Below are 21,029 nucleotides of genomic sequence, written 5' to 3'. Positions count from 1 at the left end.
GGGCGGATCATCCGTTCACTTTCATCCGTTCTGTTTTTTTCAAGAGATTTTTTTTGGTCCCGTAACTAACTAGCGCCGCAGAGCTTGCTCCCTCCCGACGGGCTACCACAATGTCTGGTCTTCTCGCTTCCTCTCACCCCTACCTCTTCTCTCTAAACCCTAAACCCCTCTATCGCCTCCTCTCTCTCCGCTCCCCATCCCCCTCCGTTCCCTTCTCTTTCGCCTCGCGGAACCCTCGCATCATCTGCTTCTCCTCCCCCTCCGCCGTCCCCGGCGAAGGTCGCGGCCGACGTCGGAGAAGAATCTCCATCTCTAACTCGTCGAATGACGAAGACCGCTCCCCCGAGCCGGCGGGAATCTCCGATGAGTGGGGGGAGAAGGCCGAGCCGGAGGCCGAGCCGCCCTCGGAGGCGGATCCGCCCAAGGACGAGGATGAATGGGGGAGAGAGCAAGGGAAGGCTGGCGCGGCGGCCCGAATCGTAGACGAGTGGGGGGAGGAGGCGGAGCCGGAGCCGGAGCCGCTGTCGGACGCCGATACCCCCATGGACGAGGACGAGTGGGGGAAAGAGCCGGGATCAGGAGGAATGGGGTATATATCGGGGAATGGCAGTCCGGTGCCGTCCGACAAGCTTGGCGACTTGAAGCGGTGCCTGGTTGATACTTTATACGGGACAGATTTTGGTTTGAGGGCGTCGGCGGAGGTCCGGGCCGAGATCTTGGAGCTGGTCAACCAACTGGAAGCGGAGAATCCAACTCGAGCACCGACTACGTCACCGGAGCTTCTTGATGGAAACTGGATCCTGCTGTGAGTTGTTTGACATTATTACTGTTATATTTTTGCTCTGTTTTAAAGAAACCTAGGTACTATAATTTGTTTTTTTTTTCCTCCAAAGTATGGTTATATTGGTGCTAATTTTTAGAGTTTTGATATATAGAAAAGTAAGGAACGTTTGATAGTGTGCAATCCTTTGGGACATACAACTGTTACTAATCACAAATCCGTATGTAACATACCTGTAGATACAGTGCTGAACTATTTTCAGCAAGAATGTGGATGAAATCAACAACAGTTTACAATCATGGCATGTACGCTACGGCATGGTATGGGAAGGGTCAAACATTTGCAGCCTTACTCTTGTGTGCGGAGAGGCTGATTCTATGTTTCATTACTATCACACCTAGGTCATAATGGAGAAACCTTACTGTTGCAACAAGGCTCGGCCTCTGATAATATGAGAAATATAATTTAATATTTAGGAAAATGTATTTGTTACATTGTAAAATTGGAACATGTTCTCATGCAACTGGATGTGTCTTTTGTACATAATGTTTGTAGGAGATTTACTAACCTGATGATACTAGAGCGTCAATCTTTCATTGCTTGATGAGGATATCCAAAGAATTCATTCCCTGGATGAGGTGGTGACAGTCATTGACACATGAAGTGACTATTCGATACTTGAAGGCAGTCTTTTGGGAATTATTGACATGGTGTTATAGTCTCATTGTAAGGGAAGGCATCCACATATTTGAATCATTCAATGCATAAATAACTAGGATGAGGAAATTGCATACTGGTGTGGGATCAAGGCAAAGTAACATTTCTTTTTTGATTGTCTTGCACTTTGACTGCAACCTTGCATGACACAACGTGTTTATTCAGAGTGATGCTAATGATAAGAGGTTAGTTCTGTCAAACCATCTTATTAAGGAATTCTTATGATTTTCCAAGATGTCATATAGTGCAGGTCTCGGCAAAATAATATAGGCACCATATACAAGGTTATCATTAAGATGTTTGGACTGTTACAAAACTTTTGGAAAGGCAAATGAGAATATTCAAGTTTACAAGCAAGTCTACAAGGTGGAAAAAAGAAAGTTCTGTTGAAAATAAGGTCATTCCTATTTCTTTTTTTGGTAACTTTTGCAAGATTGATCCCAAAGATGGCAAGTTTTTCTTTAATGAAAAAAGAGAAATTAAGGGATAAGCTGATATTAGAATGTAAACAATGACTCTGCATAAAAGTGTTATTATTCAAAACAAAAGTGTAGGAGTTAAAAAGAGAGAGCTAGGACATTATGAAATGGCAAGTGGGGAATTTGATTGCTAAGATTTGGTTTAGGTAGCACAGGAGTTAAATTTTGCTTCTTAAGCTAGATTCGAAGACTATCTCATTTTACCCTTCATAAAGTCACCTTGTTACCCATCGAGTCCAGATGCCAACCTGAACTTGACTCAAATGGATTGGGTTCAAGTCAACCAGAATTTCATTGGATTGTCAAAAGAATAACCCTACACAGTTTTTGGCTGATGGACTGGGCCAAATTTTGCCACCACAAGGAAAAGCTAGAGCAGAAGCGCAGAATGTAATGAATCAAATTAGAGATGTTATATTATTTGAAAATGAAGTATTTAAGGAAGTTGGAAACACCTTTCAGATTATTTTAGTCATCCAGGGGATAAAAACCCAAAGGCCTTGCAGCTGAAGGGATTGACTAGATATTAAATTGGAAGCGACTATATTCAATGAGGAAGAAGTGAAAGAGGCAATCTCTAAGCAGAGTGGTGGAGAGCCATATTGCTAGATATTTTCTCAATTTACTATCTGAATGGTACTATGGCAAAATGGAAGTTCATCTAATTATTTGATCAGCAATAAAGATTGAGATTTAAATTAGGGTGTTGTATAGAACATAACTCTTAATTAATAGTTACATGCATTTCTTTTGAGTTCTAAGGTGAGAAAAATATTGAAAAGCAGAGTTTGAGATATGGTTGTTGAAGTTAACAATTATCAGGTTTTTAAGTAAGCTTTGCATCTATAATTCTGGATGCATGACCGACAATGTTTTAATTTATACTATCACTTAAGTTGCATATGTGTAATCCAGAACTAGAATTTCCATTATACATGTTTAGAATTCAAACCTAACTGCTTTGCATTGGAGCCAAATAAAATTCAGGCCACATATTAGATACGAACGAATATAGTTCTATAAAGCATTCTTGAAGACGAGAAATGAAGATGGAAAGGTGGAACAAGTGGTAGTAGATGAGCAATTGAAAGTGAGGATTTTTAAGGAAAAAGGTGACAGGGAAATAGAAGAAAAATATGCTGCATGCTAGACAAGAATGGAGAAGAGGAAGAGAGGGGTGGGTACTTATGGGGGGAGAAATGAGAGAAGAGAGGAGAAGAGAACAAAAGGGGAGCTGAAGGAGGGGAGAACGCTTTTTTTTTTAATTATAATATATCTATGATATTTGAATTGGTGTTGATAAAAATCAACTAATGACTTCTTAGTGTTGCTAAAGACATGCCTGTGGTGCAACCTTAGCCCCTCTGTTATCTCAAGGTGAGGTGACTTCATCAAGGTGCTCAAAAAGCATGCTCTACACATCCCATGCTTAGGAACTAGGGCAAAAAAGATGTCTCTTCATTGCCATATGTTGTGTGCATATATGATCGTAGGCATTGTTGCATGTATGCAAATACGAGAATTAGATTTGAATGCGTATCCAAGTGCCTGATTTGGTAGGATGGGAAAAAGAGTTATGAGGATATATAGAATAAATTATTAATTTAACTAAATTATATATTTGTACTTCTAATGTTCTTTATTTCATAATTAAAATTAATATTAAGAAGATACTATTTGTCAAGATCCTTAAGTATATATATTTCTCATTCAAACTTCTCATCTAACTTAAGAATATAAAAAAAAAAAAAAATTCAAAGCAAGGATGGCTGAATCGTGCCGAACCGGCCAGTTCGGGTGTATTGAACTAGATTAGTCAGCGACCAGCACGGTTCAACCTAGATTTTTGAGATGGCCAGCATTCGTTACTTGAACGGTTAAATCCCCTCCCCCCTCACGTGGTTCGAGTCCCCCCTCCCTCCCCGCTCGCGATGTTTGAGTTCTCCCTCTCCTCCTTGCTCGCGAACACCCTTGCCCCTCCCCTCCGGCGGTTAGTCACAATGGTCCAAGATGAGGGCTTCCAGCAAGTCCTCCCTCCCTCCCTTCCTCTCACTCCAAGGGTTAGGGTTTCTCTTGGCCCTCACCCTCCCTCTCTCTCTAGCTATGAGGGTTAGGGTTAGGATTTTGCTCGGCCCTCCCCCCTTCCTCTCTCCCTTCCTCCCTCCCTCTCGCCCTCTCCCTTATCCTCTTTCTTTTGTTCGCTTGCTTTGAGGATTAGGGTTAGGGTTTCTTTTAGCCCTCCCTCTTCCTCCCCCCCTTCCTCTCCCTGTTTTTTAGTATGCCCTGGAATGGTACAATATGGACCCGTATCATATCGAACCGATCACCGGCCGGTACAACCGATACTGGTTCAACAAATCTTGTTTTCAAAGTTATTTTACTACCTACATTCTTGGTGAATCATTAAAAGGAAAGAATACTCACTTTTAGTATGAAAATGGAAGGTCGAAGTCATTGCTGAAGAGTTCAAATCTTGGCCAATTCTTAAAAGTAGCATCTGTAGAATCTCATAAGTATCCAAGTATAGCATCTATAAAATCTCATAAGTATCCAAGTATCTGATGTATATTACACATATGGCATGGCTTTTTAGAGTTGGATGCAAGCGTCTAGGTAACACAAATAGTAGGTGGTTGAGAATGTGCATGCTTGCGTGCTTGCTTTGATGACTGTGAGTTTCTGTCTTTATCTGCGGGCATGGCTAAATTTATTTAGGTGCTTCTATATGTTTATTGTGTTTTAGTTTGCTATTACATATGCATACATCAATACATATTAATACTACAAATAAATATATACACTCTTTGTATGTGTTTTTACATGTAGACACCCATATACATATGTAGAAATACGTACATACATAGCAGGTAGGCATACGTGCATACATATATATATATATATTTATATATATATATATATATGCATACACACATTATATGCTTATACACGTTTATATGTCATATAAATAAATATATACATATGTTTCTACCCCAAGTCTACATAAAAAAAAAAAAATTCAGCTGCCTAAAATATAGTCCCTAAATTAATTTCAAGGACTATCATACTCACTCTTCATTCCTCACATTCTAGGAGTAAATTCCCATTCAAAATATCCCTTTGTCTTACTTATTTTTTTCCTTTTGACTAAGTCTTTCTTACTTGGATACGAAATGAAGTGAGGGTTTGGAATGGATTCACCAAATGGAAATTTCTCCAGTTTCAAAAGAAAGATAACCTCTAACCATTTACAAGTTCTCCCTTTGCTAAGACAAGTGGCAAACAAGGACATTCATCTTTTATCTTAAATAAAGACTGCAAACTAGTCCTTTAGACAAGTGATTCTTGTCTCAGTAGATAATACACTGACTATTGATGATTGTTCATTGATTCAAATCTTTTCAAGCACTCAAGTTCAAATTTGGAATGCGAATAGATAAATATGCAATACTGGTAATGTTACTAATTAAAATTCTCCTAAATAAACTATCTGTGCTAGATAACTTATTATAGGTAAACCATTTTGAAATAAAGCGGTAATTGAACGAATGAAGTAACAATTCTATGCTAGTTTTAAAAAATTTGTTTTCATGTAGGTGGTTTGAAATGCATAAGTATTTATGTTGTCTTTAAAACTTTCTTGCCCACCATCATGTTGTCAGCTCTACTTAAAACTAGCTAAGTTTGGTTTGAAGAACCTAGAGAACGTGGGGAAATGAGTCTAAGAAAGAAAATTAAATGCTTTGTAGGCCTTTTGGGCTTTGGAGAGTCAACTAGATTGCTCAGAATTAGAAATTTCTAGTCACTAGAAAGCAAGGATATCATGGTAGGCCTTTTAGTTAGGCTTTGGTATATTGAGATATATGAAAACGGGGCTTGAAAGATGATGGGTTACTGATCTACCTTAGGTGTGTGACATGGTGATAGACAGGGGACTTACATGAGGCCTGTGATATATGTTTTTGGGCCCTAAACCATTGGCAAAGAATTGCTCATTCTAGCAACTCATCAGCTTGAAGTGCATTGGCTGCTTGATTTTTAACTCAGCCAATCAAGTTTTAGTGTATAGTATGCATGCCTGCGAGACTCCTATCTATAGACTAGACTTCGTACACAAACAACATGAGCCCTAGGTATCAGGCGTATCCAGCAATTCAAATAACCAGCCACATGACTGAGCCAAAGAATAGAAGGAAGAACTTGTCATATGCTTGTTTTCATGTGTAGGGGTTTCTTGTACTCGTCTTGGGAATCCACAGCCTTGAAATGGCTTATTCACTTGTTAGTATCTCAATGTTCTGCCTGCATGTGTTCCACCAATGAAGCCACCTACCCTACACAAGTTAACCCTTTTACCATTGGTAACTAAATTAGCTTGCCTAGAGATGTTTGACAAACTTGAGCTTATTCACATATATGGTTGGTTACACACATAGCTCTAGCCTTCATGTATGATCTAAGATTCTACACTCATGTTTGACCAATATAATGGAGTTTATGTGCATAAATTATTTTCCCCTTGCTTCAAACAAGGCCCCTCTTGAACACATCTACTGTGCAATGTCATTTCATATATGCCCTATTCATGTCTAGTCCAAGCCAGGACAGGCTGAGCATGAAGCTTGCTTTGTGCCAGGTCTTGCATCTAGGCTGCATATGACATGCCTCAGAAAGGTGCCATGATGTCATGGTGAAGTGTGAAATGCATGGTGCACCTAATGCTTTCATGTGTAGCACCAAATCTCTTAGGGCCCTTTCAGATGGCCAAGTATTTTATCCGGTGATAAGATCTGCTTGAGGCCCTTGTGTATTTCTCGGTGAACAATGACCATGCAGAGGAGGTTACAGGCTGCGGTGGAGAATGGAGAGTCCTGATCCCACTATTTCTGGACAATCCATTCCATTGAAAAGGTGTTTTATCTTATCCATATGTTTTATAGATTGTGGATTCAATGGACTCTCAGTGATCTTTAAATTTTCTTTAACCATTGCTTCTTTCTCGGTGTTATTTCCCACAGAGCATTGATACGTTATCACCAGAAAATAGGATCTGGCATCCAAATAGGCCCTTACGAATTACCAAATGTTCTGTGTTCTAAAACAAGCTTTGAATAATTACAATGCCAGGTGACTGAGTTTACTCTCGTTGGCTTGGTCTGAACTATCTCAAATCAGTTCTTGTTGAGCATGCACCCTGTCCTGTGCCACAACACTGTGTGAATGTAGGCTTCCATCTTTCCTATGTCCTTCCCCTCTTTGCCCTATCACTAGTGGTTACTCCCGATTGGAAGCACCCCTTTTTCCTTTCATAGAGAGTTCCAATCGTCAAAATCAATAAATAGGCTATCATGGATCAAGATCCAAACAGATCAATCATGTTGGGAGGTACTGCCCTAAGGAGAAGAAAAGGTGACTACGAGATCTGGGATAATAAATAAAATAGGAACTGGTTAAAAGATTTTGGGCACAATATATTTTAGGCCAAAGATCATTGTTTGGCTTTCATCATCATATGCACCTAGGATGCACCACATCTGTCTCAAAGAGGTGCCTTTTTGAGTCAATGATGAAGTTCAAATGCACAGTTATGCACTGGTGTACGTGTGCAAGTACAGGTTTTGACAAGTGTGATTGGAAATTACTGCTGATGCACCACCAATGGTTTTGGCATGCTCATTTCTTTGTTGAATTAAAAAAAATATTGTGTAGACCAAACACAACTTTTAATTTCAAATTCAACATTATAAGATGAGTTCTCTTATGTGGAACTAGTTCATCTTCCAGTCTGTACATAGTCTCTTCATTCTTTCAATCCAAATGGAAGATGGAATGTGCTAAGCACCATTTTCTATTCATAATTGGCTGATGAGTTGAAACATAGAAAGCCATGTAGTGTCATAGACATGCACATGCACTGTTTCATATTTCACTTGATATTTATTCAATACAAAGAACTAGGTATCATATTGGCTGCCTCTCCCATGTTAAATTTCTTGACCTTTTGTTTCTCCCCTGACCCATTCTTTACTGAATACTTTCTATTGCATTATTGCTATTTAAGAGATCAGATGGCATTATCTTTTCTACATAGCTGATTATGGTTGGCTTTGGTTCAGGTACACAGCATTTTCTGAGCTTTTACCTCTTCTAGCAGTCGGGGCAACACCATTATTGAAAATTAAGAAGATATCTCAGGCAATTGACACTAAAAATATGACTATAGTCAATGCCACAATGCTCTCCAGCCCATTTGCCACTTTCTCCTTTAGTGCATCAGCTTCATTTGAAGTTCGGAGCCCATCAAGGATACAGGTATCCAACATTGTAGTAATATTCATGCGGGAAGGCTTTTCGGGTGGATCTTTATATTTGAATGTTTTATTTGTGACCAATTGCTTGTGCGTCTGTGAGTTGATATCAATTATCTGGTTTATTGCTTCTATGATTACTGGCCTTTCCTCGTTAACAGAAATAAACACTAATGCAGAAATGGATAATCGGCATATGTCTTGAGTGGATATTCTCAATACTCAAGTAAATAACATTTTTACCTACATAATTTGTTTCGATGCTAGTTCATCTATCAGCTATAACATAATATAGGATAGGCATAAGCGATTGGTAATTAGGACTTTTGAATGATTATAACTCTTTCATATGTGATTCAAATTTCTGAAGCTTTCTTCATGAGTGAATTTGGCTCGTTATTCCCCAGGCACATAGGCTGTGGTATCTATCTGGATGTGTAGCTGAGACAATGCAAGACTGGATGGATGCTTCATGCCTTATCTGTCTCATTTGGTGAAACCTGGAAACTGTTCTCATTTCATAAAAAAATATAAATGTAAATATTTCTCATTTTAAGGATACATGCAGCATTTAAAATGAAATAATTGGTTGCTGTTGTTACAGGAATGTGAACTTCAAAAGCAAAAAAAATAATATAAAACCCATGATTGATCAAAATAAGAGTTTGAGACTTATGCAATCGACTTCTTTTGTTTCTGGTTTGGTTAACTCAATAAGCCAAAGAACAACAGTAATATTTAGAAAAGCTACATAAATGATTGAGCTTGTGCAAACATAATAGGATTATGTACAGTGAGGTGGTTTTGTTAGCATCACTATCATCATTCTCACAATCCAAGCCATTCACTATCAAAAAGTAATCAGCTATAGTGCACAACTTTGGTTAAGAAGGTGGGAGAATTTAGTACTTATCAACCAGATGCCAACCTTCAAAAATGGGTGCCATGGCCAAGTTAGCTTTAGACAGGATAGAATTTTACCCGAGGATGTTGGTTGGCAACTCGGGGGATTGACTTTATGGGCTGCTGTTTAAGTTCATGAAAGCAAGAGTTACTAAGATCTGAAAAGAGTTTAGACTGACATGGTTTATGGCAATGTTTGATGTGAAGGATTATGTTCATCTTAATTGCAATCTTAATCAGTAATGTTGCTTTTGTTCAATTTTTCTATCCAAAAACATTAATAATATTTTATTTTTTTACTTATTTAATATTCAAAATGTGAGAAGCAAACATAAAGAGGACAGCAAGGATGCAAATTACAATTACTAGCAATTTTCTTAATAAAAATGCGTGCTAATATCCCACTCACATATTTGTGCAATTAAATGAAAATAATGAAAAAGAGAAAAAGAAGAAACATATGAAACCTAACCAGGGAGATTACCTAAATCATTCACTTTTTTTCCTTATGGCTGGCAATGTTTGGCCTGACACAATTGGCCCAAAGACTTGGTCTGGAAAAGTTTGGGCTCTAGCTTGGTCTCAGGCTCTGTAGTTGTCCTTGCACCAGGCCTAAGCCCAAGTAGCTCTGTAGTTGTTCAAGCCAGTCTTGGGCTGAGGACTCTAAAAAATCTAGTTAGCCCTGCTTCTTAGTTTGGCCTGGTTTGGCAAAATGTATAAACTTTGGCTAAAGTGCACTTGGAATATTTGGGCTGGTTTCAAACAGGAACCAATGTGGTACTGGTGGTTTTAGCTGCAGTGTAGAGCTAATCATGGGCCGGGCCTCGGGCGTAAACTATGTTCATTTTTAGTCAAGCTTCGGGCCAGGTTTATTTAAATTTTGACGTTTTCTATGCCCAAGCCTGGCCAATGATCAGCTCTACTCTAGTGCAGTTTGGACGTGGGTATATCTCTACTGATTTGAAATGTGGCTCAGGCATGGTCTTGATGGGTTTAGCACTGGGCTAACATGGGATCTCGGACCAGGTTGTACCTGGCCCTTTTACACAATACTGCAAAATAATGTACTTCATTGTTATCGTACTCTTTGTCGATAAGAATGATTGGAAGTACATTTTTATAAATTTCAAAACGGTGTGTGATCAGTTTGATAATAGCAACCTATACCGACCTTTTGCTTTTCATCTAGTTATGCTAAATGGAGGAATCAAATCAGTTGATAAACAGTGCTATGTATACTTGCAGCAAAAGAGGGTGATATTTTAGACACCATATACAAATCTTCTGTGATTTTATACCTGCATTAGTCCAAAATTTCTTTCTGATTTGTACCTGAATATTTTTTTAACATACATGCACAAACTGACACGAGTCGTCAGTGTTTATGAAATTGCATGAATGTGAAATTTTGCTTTTAAGAGCTTATGGTGTGTATTTATTGCTAGCCCAGTGAATATTGTTTACTCTGACTATTTGGTCTTCAAATTCTCCGTATGTCTTTTCCTTGTTTAACATCATGCTTGGTCCTTACACATTTCTGGTCATCGCTCAGCTCAGGTATACCTATGAATCTCTACCTGAAAGTCTGTCATCCTTTGACAGGTCCAGTTCAAGGAAGGAACTTTTCAACCTCCGGAGATATCATCAACTGTGGATCTACCTGAAAAAGTAAATATTTTTGGGCAGTTGATTGACCTGAAACCTGTTCAACAGACGTTGAACCCTGTACAAGAAAACATTGCAAACATTACACGTGCTATCTCTGGCCAGCCACCTCTTAAAGTCCCACTTCCTGGAAACAGTGCTCAGTCCTGGCTTCTAACAACTTACCTTGATCAAGATTTTAGAATTTCAAGAGGCGACGGGGGTTTGTTTGTTCTGGCAAAAGAAGGGAGCCCTCTGCTGGATCAGCTGTCATGAAAGTTATTTGGAAGATGATTTTGTTGCTTCACATCATTCATGCATCAATCCAGTTTGAGGCCTACCATCCTGCTTTCTTTAACATGTTTTATTGTCATGAAGCAAATATTAGGGATTCTCTCATAAAATGATTTTTTAGCTAATTATATGGGATCTGTCAATACTGAATACTGATGGAGTCCTCAGCTCCATGTATAGTTGCCTTAACACTCAAATGATCATATCATGAACTGTTCAATTTTGATTCATCTTGGAAGTGCCATCAGAAATAACCACAGCTCTTCAGAGTACCCTTATTATACAAGGATAGCATTGTCGTCTGCAATCAGTTTTTTAATCTCTCTTGAACAAAATAAGGTTCTTATCATGTTGAAAACAATCTGCCATCATATAATGCAACATATCTACCTACTTGGGGATATGCCACATTACCACCCAAGTCTTGAACCCAGGTTGCGAGGTAGAAGGTTATGACCACTGGGAGAAGCCCCATTCCATTATTACCTGTAGCTTTTTGAAATCATCAAATAAATCTCTCATTTCATAATGCGCACTACATGATTTAGGTGTCTAGATTTCTTCGTGATGAAAAAAAAGTCTTAAATGGTGTGATATTTTTAATTATTTTTGTTCCTTGATGATGTGATGATCCTATTTCAAGAAGGAAAAAGCCTTTTTAATTATTTTGTATGACATCGTGAAAGCCTGAGCCTAGCGGTTAGCGGTTCATTTGGATTTGGTACAGTCTATGTTGATTCGTGTTTGGTGGTTTGATGTCGCTAAACCATGCTCCTCCACTGATCAGTGGGCTCCACCGCTACAATAAAGGGGCTTCACGATTTGATTTTTAGATACAATAATAAAGATTTAGTCCCACATCGGATAGCAAAACAAGCCTCCAAAGGCTGCAAGACGTTATAGCGAGTGGGCTGCACGGTGAGCAAAACACGCAGCTGCGTGGCGGGCACAGAGCGAACTATTCTTTCGCCTTTTACTAAAGAATACCGTGTGCTCGCCACATTAAGCAGCATACGCCAATTTTTGGAGGGCTACTTCTCTATCTGGGGAGGGGCCCTAACAAATATTCTTTAAATATTTTATTATTGAATACTTAATTATTGGTGAATTCAACTCTTTATAACAGTGAAATACTGAAAGAGAAAAGAATTGAGTTTGGATGAAATTGTCCCTACCAGCAGTTTTAATATTCCAAGATATCCTACCTGGAAGGTTATTTGGCAGGTTAAGAGTATGTTTGGAAAATTTTCTAAAGGTCTGTTCATATTCTTCTAAAGCTCATATTCTTCTAAATATCCATTCTAATTTTAGCTTAAATTCCATGTTTGTACATATGCTCGATTGTAGAAAAGGTTTTTTTTTTTTCCTTCCATAGAAATGGAGCTGAGAGATGTATTTATATGAGTCTTATCCAAATGAATTGCCTACTTCATGAATCTAATAAGAAATTCAGTCTAATTTTACTGAATTTTTCAAACAAATTCTAAATAATTTTTTTTTTTTTAAGAGCACCAAATAGAACTTGAGTACCTTATTGTATTTTTTTATAAGACAATATTAGCAAAATTTAGTAACCAACTAGAACTCGAATACCTCATTTTCTGGATCTAGTTTATTGATTCTTAATTTGGGAAATGCTTGCATGATTATTTATCTACGATAATGGCAACTTTCTTGTTTACTCCATCTCTGAACTTTACTTATTTTAATATTTTTTTGTTAATACGAGTTTACTGCATCATCTTTTTCAGATATTGCAGGCCCTATGTTCTACTAATATTTTAATCCATTTTTTTTTTCAAGAGGTAGTTTTTTCTCTCTGGTAACAAGAGCCATGATTGACTAATTTCATGTGTAGTTTCCTTTTATCTAGCAATTCCCTCTCTTTCAGAAAAAAAGAGAGAATTTCCGCTTTATTTGCTGTAATTCTCATGCTTTTTTTTATTTGTTTGAAAAAAACCCATAATCCATAGTCTTTAAAATCACTTGCTAGTATATACAAAAATCTAGGAATAATATAGGGATTTTATTAAATCTTCATGAATTGTCCTCTTGCCATATGTTATAAATTAGCTGGTGCTCTAATAAGATTTATTACCTTGCATGGGTTTAGTTAATTATAGAACCAATTAAATTTCTGGATCCGATGAATTTATTATGTGCCCATAATGAGCATCCCCGGATGATTTCCATTTTTATGGCACCAAAATCCTTCAAGGCTTTTACCTCCATCTTTTTCCTTTTTTTTTGATAGCAAATTATTTTATGAATCTACAATATACAATGATGAGGATCCAGGGGAAGAGATTTATGTCGCATCCGCGGGTCCACCCCCCTTCCCCCACTCTCTCGCACCTCCGGCTCTAACCTCCTCCTTTGCCCCTGCCTCCCCCTCTCCAGCCTCCAGCCTGACTCCGATAATCGCCTCCAGCCTATTGAGAGAAATGAATGAGGTTCTTAAATCAAATTCAGATATAAAAATTAGATAAAGCGGGTCCAGCCAAAACTAGTTTCCTACCCTGATAGGGCTTTGAGACCATGGCAGGTGCTAGAGATCTCAATCTAATGGGTCCCGAATCTTTTTAGAAAAATGCCCAAGAATGTTTTCAAGTTGGAAACAGACCTCCATAACAGAACCCAAAAAAATGTACGAAGTTTGAGAAAATCAGAAAGAATGGAAGCCCTTGTGACTGAAAGAGGAAGAACCGGGGAAAAAGTATTATAATTTATTGTTTCATTTTTCAGAAAATATGTCTGGTCTAATTGTTGATCTAATCATTGAACCAGTGAGCCACTACAGTGGATTCCTGGCTGAATCAGTGCCCAGTCTGATTCTAATGACTATGCTTGCTAAAGGCAGGATGCTTACAAATATGGACCAAGTTTAGTGTCTATGGTATTGAAATGGCAGCCAAATATTGTTTTGGAGATTCATTTTATATTTAAGTGTTAGCACACCTGCTGTGAAATTAAAATTCTTCACAATTGTATTATAATGAATTAGCCATCTTATAATATCTTGATTCAGCCGAAATAATAAAGCCCAATATTTTGCATATGTTTTATTGATGAGCATCTAATGCGGATTAAGACTGAAGGAGCAATATTGGTTTCGAACTCTAACCAAGGTCTCCATGAGTTAAAGCATATACCACTAAAGCATATTGAAACCAGCAATGCTGACATAAAATTTCTTGTCCAAGCTATAGAAATCATAAGTTACCTTGAGAAACCTCCCTCGCAGCCTTTCTTAAATTATATTTAAATATCCATTTCTTAACTAACACTCCCTTAGATATTGATAATAATATTCTGGTATTACAACTGAGTATTTAAGTGCAAGAAAAAAAGTAAATTGCAAAAATACACCCGATGCCCAATTAAATTACAATAGCTCTTTTGAGGGTGCCAATTTGTAAAGACGGTAAAATCTCTCTTTGTGTTTGGTAGGAATACAAGACCTGGAACAGGCTCCTATATACCAGAAAATGAGCAATCTTATACTTGTTTTTAGGCATAGAGTATCCTATACCATCTTGGAATTGCCTTATGCTGAAACTTTATACCAATTTCATGCCTTTTTATTTTACCCCTGATTTTAATTGTATATTCTCATTTATATTATATAGATATTATAATATAACAATAAATATTATAATTACAATACAATATATCACATAGTACTACTAATATAAAATATTATTATTCTTTTACTACTATAATAAATTGTTCTAATATTACTATATTATGTTATGATAAATAATATCTTTGATATATCATCACATGTTCTATTAATGATAATGCAATAATATTACTATCATCATATTATATTACTTACAATATAAAATCTTGTTATTTCGATATTGGTAAGTAAATTACTATCATAGTACACAATTTACAAGTAAAAAAATTTATTATAACAATAATATTTATTATTCTAACATGGTCTCCAGTTGCCTAATATCCCTTAACTGTCGAACCTTCCATGATGACCCACTATATCTAAATCCACTAGGCTGATCATTATTGCATGCAAATTCCTCTTCAACTTCCGCCCCCTTTCTCCTGAACAATTTAGAATTCAGACTAACTGATTCGCCCAATAACCCATCTATCATTTCATTTAGCATACAAACTGCAACACTTGTCTGATGCAGTAACTTTCCTGAACCATTTTGAGAATACTAACTTTGCCAACCTTCTATATTATATTCCCTTATTTAAAGCACTGAAATCAACTTGTAAAAATAATCTACTTTCAGTAAACTTGCTTGCAAGAGAACAAAAAAGAGGAGGGAAGAAATGCAACTGACTGCAGCAAACACAGAATTTTTTTTTTTTTGAAGAGAACAAACAAAACTACTTAAGAGTACCTGCAGTCATGGACAGACCTACAAGTCTTGAGTATACCAAGAGCAAGATTCAGTTTGTGACCACCAATATGTAAAAACCAAGGAGGCATATGAGGAATTCATAGTTGTTTGCATTTTTTACAGGATTCTGAAAATCCTTATCTTGCACTAGAAATCTCTTCAAGTTGATAGAAGCAGCAGCATTGTCAATACTATAACTTGCACCACTCGAGAGAGTGCCAGCTTTTAAATCAGCAACTGATAGCAGGTATCCAGCTGACAGTGGTTTTGATGAGATAAGCTTATCAACAGAACCAGCAAATTGTGAATTATGGCTCAAGGATAAGTTTAAACAATCAAGGAAACATGCAGCTTTGATCTGCTAATTGCAATTAAATTAGGGAATTAGCAATTAATTTTTCAGTCCCAGAAACATGAGCCTAGTAGCTAAATTTGCATTTCAGATATGATTAGAAAAATATGAGATAAGATTAGAGAAACATTTCCTTCCTCGTTAAGAGAATGAAAGACATCAGCAGCATTTACTCCCAAAGTATACTCATTCATCAAACTGATAGAAAGCAACCAAATAAATGATTTGGGTGGACAAAATGAGGTGGAAGAGGCACAGCAAATTGATAACTACTATGAAGGATAAAACAGAAATAGAAGGCTAACTAATGAATGAACTAATCCAATATCACCATACAGAAATTTATTGTTGGGGTCTTATGAATCTAAGCACATGAATATTTTTGTACACAGTATATTATAATCATGCGTAACACATGGTAAAAAATCAGGAAGTTTTCTGTCAGTCTATGGCTAGCCTGCTATTATTATATTTTGTCATAAGTGAGAAGCATATAGCATACTTAAGAAACATAAAATTCAAATTTAAGAACATAAATGATCTCGAAGTAGTCTCCAAGTGGATTTTATAAATAAATGGATCAATTGTGCATGCCCCTTTCCCTAGTTAACAATCCTAACGGTTACTTTAGGTCAAAGTCCATCATCATGTCCAGTGATAAAATGACACCATACTAGAATATACACCATCACCTTGTCATCATGACTTCATAAAGGTGAACAAGGATCATCTTCACTTCTTTAATCTCAAAAACACCTCCTCGCATTAATCTTCCATAATCGTATTCTATGTTTATGTTTTCCACAATGTTTTACAATTTAGCCACCTTAGTGCACACCTTAAGGTTGAAACATCATGTTTGAGTACAGAAAATGAGACCGATTTATCAATTACTATTACGTGTTGCCAAGTTGTACTTCCCCACCAACTTACTAAATCTTGCACTGTTAGACATGTTATGCTTCAGTATTTGGACTCTATAATCATTATAAAGTTCTCCTTATTTCTATTGCCTTTTCCAAGTTTTCTTTTTTGGGCATCCTTGGTCTCTAAGCATCTTCCTCACCACCTAAAATCTAAAGATGTTTCAAAATAAATATGTTTCAACTAGCTAGAGCACTATATCTCATGTATCCAAATTGCAGATTTCAAAAGATATAAATAGAACTGTCCAAAATGTACGCAATGATTTCTTTGGGGTGTAAAGATGCATAACTGCATGCCACATTTTTGGTTTATGAAGGATACTATCCTTTAGATGAACTTTCAAAATAACAAGGATATAAAAAAAAAAAAATCATGCATCTACCCAAACCTAAGTAAAATAGTCAAGAAGAGAGAGTAAAAAGGTTATGATGATAATCTACTCAAGGTCATGACTCTTGCATCAGGTTGATAAGTCAAGAAATTGAGTCTTGCCCATATGTAGGACTACTAGAAATAGAAAAGGGTCGAATATGCATGAAAATATTTCAGATAAAGTGAGGATCGAAGGTGGGTCTTTTTGCGAACCCATTCAGCAACTATGTTATTCAAAATGAAAATTCTAATGTCAAAAACAGCAAGGCTTCATTTAGACTCAAGATGCCCAAGGACTGAACTGTATCCATGTTGTTCATGATTTTTTTTCTAATTTATAGTTAGATTATATTTCAGTTCTCTCATATTTGAAAACCAAATCTATGTTCTAGTCTTGAACTGATATGTTTTGATATAGAGTCCTAGCCATACATACTCTAATCAAGAATTTAAGTTATAAGCATAAAAGTGATATGTCTACCATAAATGAGCACAATTACTGAGATAAAATTATTCATGCGTATGATGTTCTACTCCTAGGTTTCAAAATCATCGTGGTTGCACTGGAATCTGGATTCATCTTTTCATCCACAAAATAGTTTGGGAATATCAGGATTGTCCAGTAACTCTGTTAGCATACTCAATGATTAATAGCAAATTCTCGAGGAGAGAACAATGCTCCAAACAAATAAAAATTTATTGCTTCAGTGCCATGATCAAATTATATGAAAATTTTGGAAAAAATTATAATAATACAACAAAAACAACATCGATAACTTCAAGAAAACTAACACTCGGAGGATATTATATTGGGGACGGTGGTCCAAAAGAGCAATTTCATGGACATGAGGCAAGATGAAAGATTATCATGCGTACTAGTAGGATATGTTCCTTCAAAGGATAAACATTCTAACAAAATAATCTACACCCACAGGAGGACGAAAAAGGTGATTTATTACGAGCTGGGGACCTGCAAAATACAGTAAAGCAAGAAGTCTCCAGGCAACAGTGAAACTGTCTGCTCAATTGCAAGAAGCACTTGTGGAAGCCTTGCAACAAGTTGTTTTAAGAATAAGAGTTAGATTTTCTCCAGCAGGAATGGAGTAACTGCTATCTAACAAACTAATGAAAGCACAGACCTTGTAAATATCCCAGAAATCTCATTTTCTGTGAAAAATTTCTCACGCAACATGAACAAAGATTCAAGGGACTCTTGTGCAGCTACAGACAACACCACTGAATCATCACAAACTAGCACACAAACACTCCAGAAATTATTACAACCAAATACAAGAAGTAACCAAAAATCAGCACCAGTACATCTGAACCACCAACACACTTGATAAGAAGCAATCTTAGAAGTGACAATTGTAACAATACACAAGTCAGCTAGGCCACGGCATTAATGTTATAAATGAAGATTGACTTTACTGTTTTAATATCCATGGAGTAAATCTACAGAACAAATCCATTCAAGCAAAAAGGAAGATCTGAACGAGGAATGCTAAAGAAAAAGGAATAGAAAATGAATAAGTTAGTGTACTGTAACCAATTGCAACTGTTTAACTGAACTGTAGGTATGGCATATCCAAGTTGGACAAAAATATTACTATAATCTTAAATAATCAACTAATTATTTTGCAAATTACCTCATTGGAGTTGCATGTTTTCTTCTCAATCAGTATCATCATGTATTACAAGAGTTCAGTGTTGTATGTCTAGGAGGTAGGGCAGCTATTAGAAGATTCAATTTATTCATAGCTGGACAAAATACTCTGTCAGGTTGAATTATAAGTTTAACATACTCAGATTTCAGATTTAAACAAACAATCAAAAAGAAAAGTATATGTAATAGTCATGAGAAATTATCTCAGCCTTCTCTCATCAGTAGTAAAAGCTTACAAACAATATAGACAAAAATGGAAAAGAAAAGGAACTCACATGATGAAAACATAAGATGGCAGAAGCAATCAATGCAGTATACAACAGGAAACAGAATTAAGTGTAACTAGCTATACTACAACATGAAACAGAATTAAGTGTAACTAGATATACTAAAACATGTAAGGCCCAAATTGCTAACAAATGATGAAAGCAATTCTTAAAAGAAGATTATACAAATGCAATTACCAAAGTATTAAAGGAATGAGGCCTTCGCTAAAATTGGTATCTAACAATTTGCCAAAAGTAGTATGTAATAGTAACGCATTTCATATAGATTGTGCAGACTGGATGCAGTGGGGACAGTAAAAGTGCATTGTGATTGCTGCATGCACATTAAGTTGAGGAAAACTTTTGGACAACAAAAGGATGCAATGTTCTTGAGCACATCTGGAGAAGCTAACAAGTTGAACCAGCAGAGAACAAAGTGAGGACGGACATTATATGAAATTGTAAAATTGCAATGTACTATAGAGACTAAACAAACATGTTTAAGAAGAAGGTTCAAGAGTTCTAAGAAGCCTAGGTGGAAGTTTCAAAGAAGGATGTATAAGCCCATAACAGAAAAAAGCAAATGGTAGCTAAGGCCATAATTGGAGCTAACAGCAAAGTTCATCTCGAATAGACATGAATAAAGAATGTTTAAAACATTAAGTATATTAAAGAAATAAACTAACAAGATTATGAATTACACCTACCCTAACAAACTTTTTATGTACAATGTTGAGCCGGAAACTCCATAGTCTACCTTCAAAATCATTCCTATTCTAGCTTACAGGCGCGATAAGAATGTTTCCCATTCAGAGAGAAGTTAGGAGAGACGGGTTTGGGGGGAATGGAGTCCTGTTCTCTGGCTTGTGAGGAAGGTGGATACCTATGAGTTTGTGGCAAGCTCTCCCATAGTATTTATTTTACAATAAAAGGCTTATCTAATTAGCCATTTATGAGTAATGCACATTGCTAACAAAATTTCTTTCATACGCTAAAGAAAGAAATATGCATAAAGTTCAAAGTTTGACCAAATTATTATATAAAACAAAAAGCAGGATTGACGTGAGAAAAACTAATGCGCCAAACATGCTAATACCAAAGGATCAATAAGTAAAAGACAGAGTTCTGAAACACACTAAACACATGAACTTGCTCTTGTTCCGGGTCTAACTGCAATTTGACAATAGCCCTGCTATACCATCCACAAGTGCCATGCTGACTTTATCTGCAGGGTGAACAGAAAGCTGAAAAACAACAAACCACATTGTCAGGGAGACATATTGATGATCAGATTATATATAATGTCTTTGTTCGAGACTCAAAAGTTTACAGTAATGCAACAAATGGCCTGGCAAGCATAGAAACACACGAGGAAATGTAGCAGACCTTTATCAACATTTGCAAAAGTTTCATCCATCTGCTCCTTTGGATGTTGCACATATAAAAATCTTGTGCCATGCCCATAATGATTTCTCTTTTCATTATGTTCATTTTTGGAAGAAAAGACTGTGATTGATTAGACAACTCTCCAGCTAGTTGATTGATTTTGAGAACTGACTGGTAAATGATGAAAGACCTCCAGTGCAGATTGGGCAGAGCTACTTTCCTTAAGGCAGAACCCAGAAATATCATTTATCGACATCTCAAGGCCATAGAGATTTGCCTCATCATCCAAAACTAGTATCAAGAACTCAGTTAACCCACGAACTGCATGCTCAATGCTACCCATGCTTCCAGCAGCAACTTTATCATGCTCCTTGATACATACAGAGCTTTTGCACAGCAGCTGACAATGCCGGGTAGAAAAAAGGCGAGTACATCAGCAGTACCAACCTAAAGGAACATAAAATGAAAAATAAAAATGTAACTAAAAAAAACAATTGAGGATGAAAGATATATCCAACATTTACTAGCTTGAGGGCTATAATAGAATAGGAACTTCCAAATCGG

The 21,029-nt window shown here is 36.8% G+C and overlaps 1 protein-coding gene, 1 non-coding gene and 1 pseudogene across 3 annotated transcripts; 2 read left to right on the top strand and 1 right to left on the bottom strand.

The window, feature by feature from the left end:
* Positions 1-22: 22 nt before the first annotated feature.
* LOC103714575 (Plastid-lipid associated protein PAP / fibrillin family protein) lies at positions 23-12,187 on the top strand. 2 transcript variants are annotated; one of them, XM_008801867.4, is made up of 3 exons: positions 23-805; positions 8,091-8,286; positions 10,788-12,187. In XM_008801867.4, exons 1-3 carry the CDS (start codon positions 111-113, stop codon positions 11,103-11,105), a joined length of 1,209 nt encoding a protein of 402 aa, XP_008800089.1. In that variant the 5' UTR covers positions 23-110; the 3' UTR covers positions 11,106-12,187. The 2 variants fall into 2 exon arrangements, with proteins under 2 accessions (XP_008800089.1, XP_008800090.1); XM_008801868.5 differs by having other exon boundaries at positions 10,738-10,874.
* On the top strand, positions 12,057-12,176 carry LOC113463209 (U5 spliceosomal RNA). Its single transcript, XR_003387072.1, has one exon. It is a non-coding gene; the product is annotated as a U5 spliceosomal RNA (small nuclear RNA).
* A 415-nt stretch (positions 12,188-12,602) lies between the features above and the next one.
* Positions 12,603-20,808, bottom strand: LOC103714576 (uncharacterized; annotated as a pseudogene).
* Positions 20,809-21,029: the final 221 nt, after the last annotated feature.

Source organism: Phoenix dactylifera, chromosome 3 (genome assembly GCF_051530095.1).
Source record: "Phoenix dactylifera cultivar Ajwa chromosome 3, Ajwa_hap1_PhDact_Kaust_v1.1, whole genome shotgun sequence".
Lineage (NCBI taxonomy): Eukaryota > Viridiplantae > Streptophyta > Magnoliopsida > Arecales > Arecaceae > Phoenix > Phoenix dactylifera.
The sequence above is the reverse complement of the archived record's forward strand: the minus strand, read 5'-3'. Positions and strand labels throughout refer to the sequence as shown.

Coding starts and splice junctions, on each gene's coding strand:
- LOC103714575 (XM_008801867.4), top strand. CDS start 111: ATGTCTGGTCTTCTCGCTTCCTCTCACCCCTACCTCTTCTCTCTAAAC. Junction 806..8,090: donor GATGGAAACTGGATCCTGCT/GTGAGTTGTTTG, acceptor GCTTTGGTTCAG/GTACACAGCATTTTCTGAGC. Junction 8,287..10,787: donor GGAGCCCATCAAGGATACAG/GTATCCAACATT, acceptor ATCCTTTGACAG/GTCCAGTTCAAGGAAGGAAC.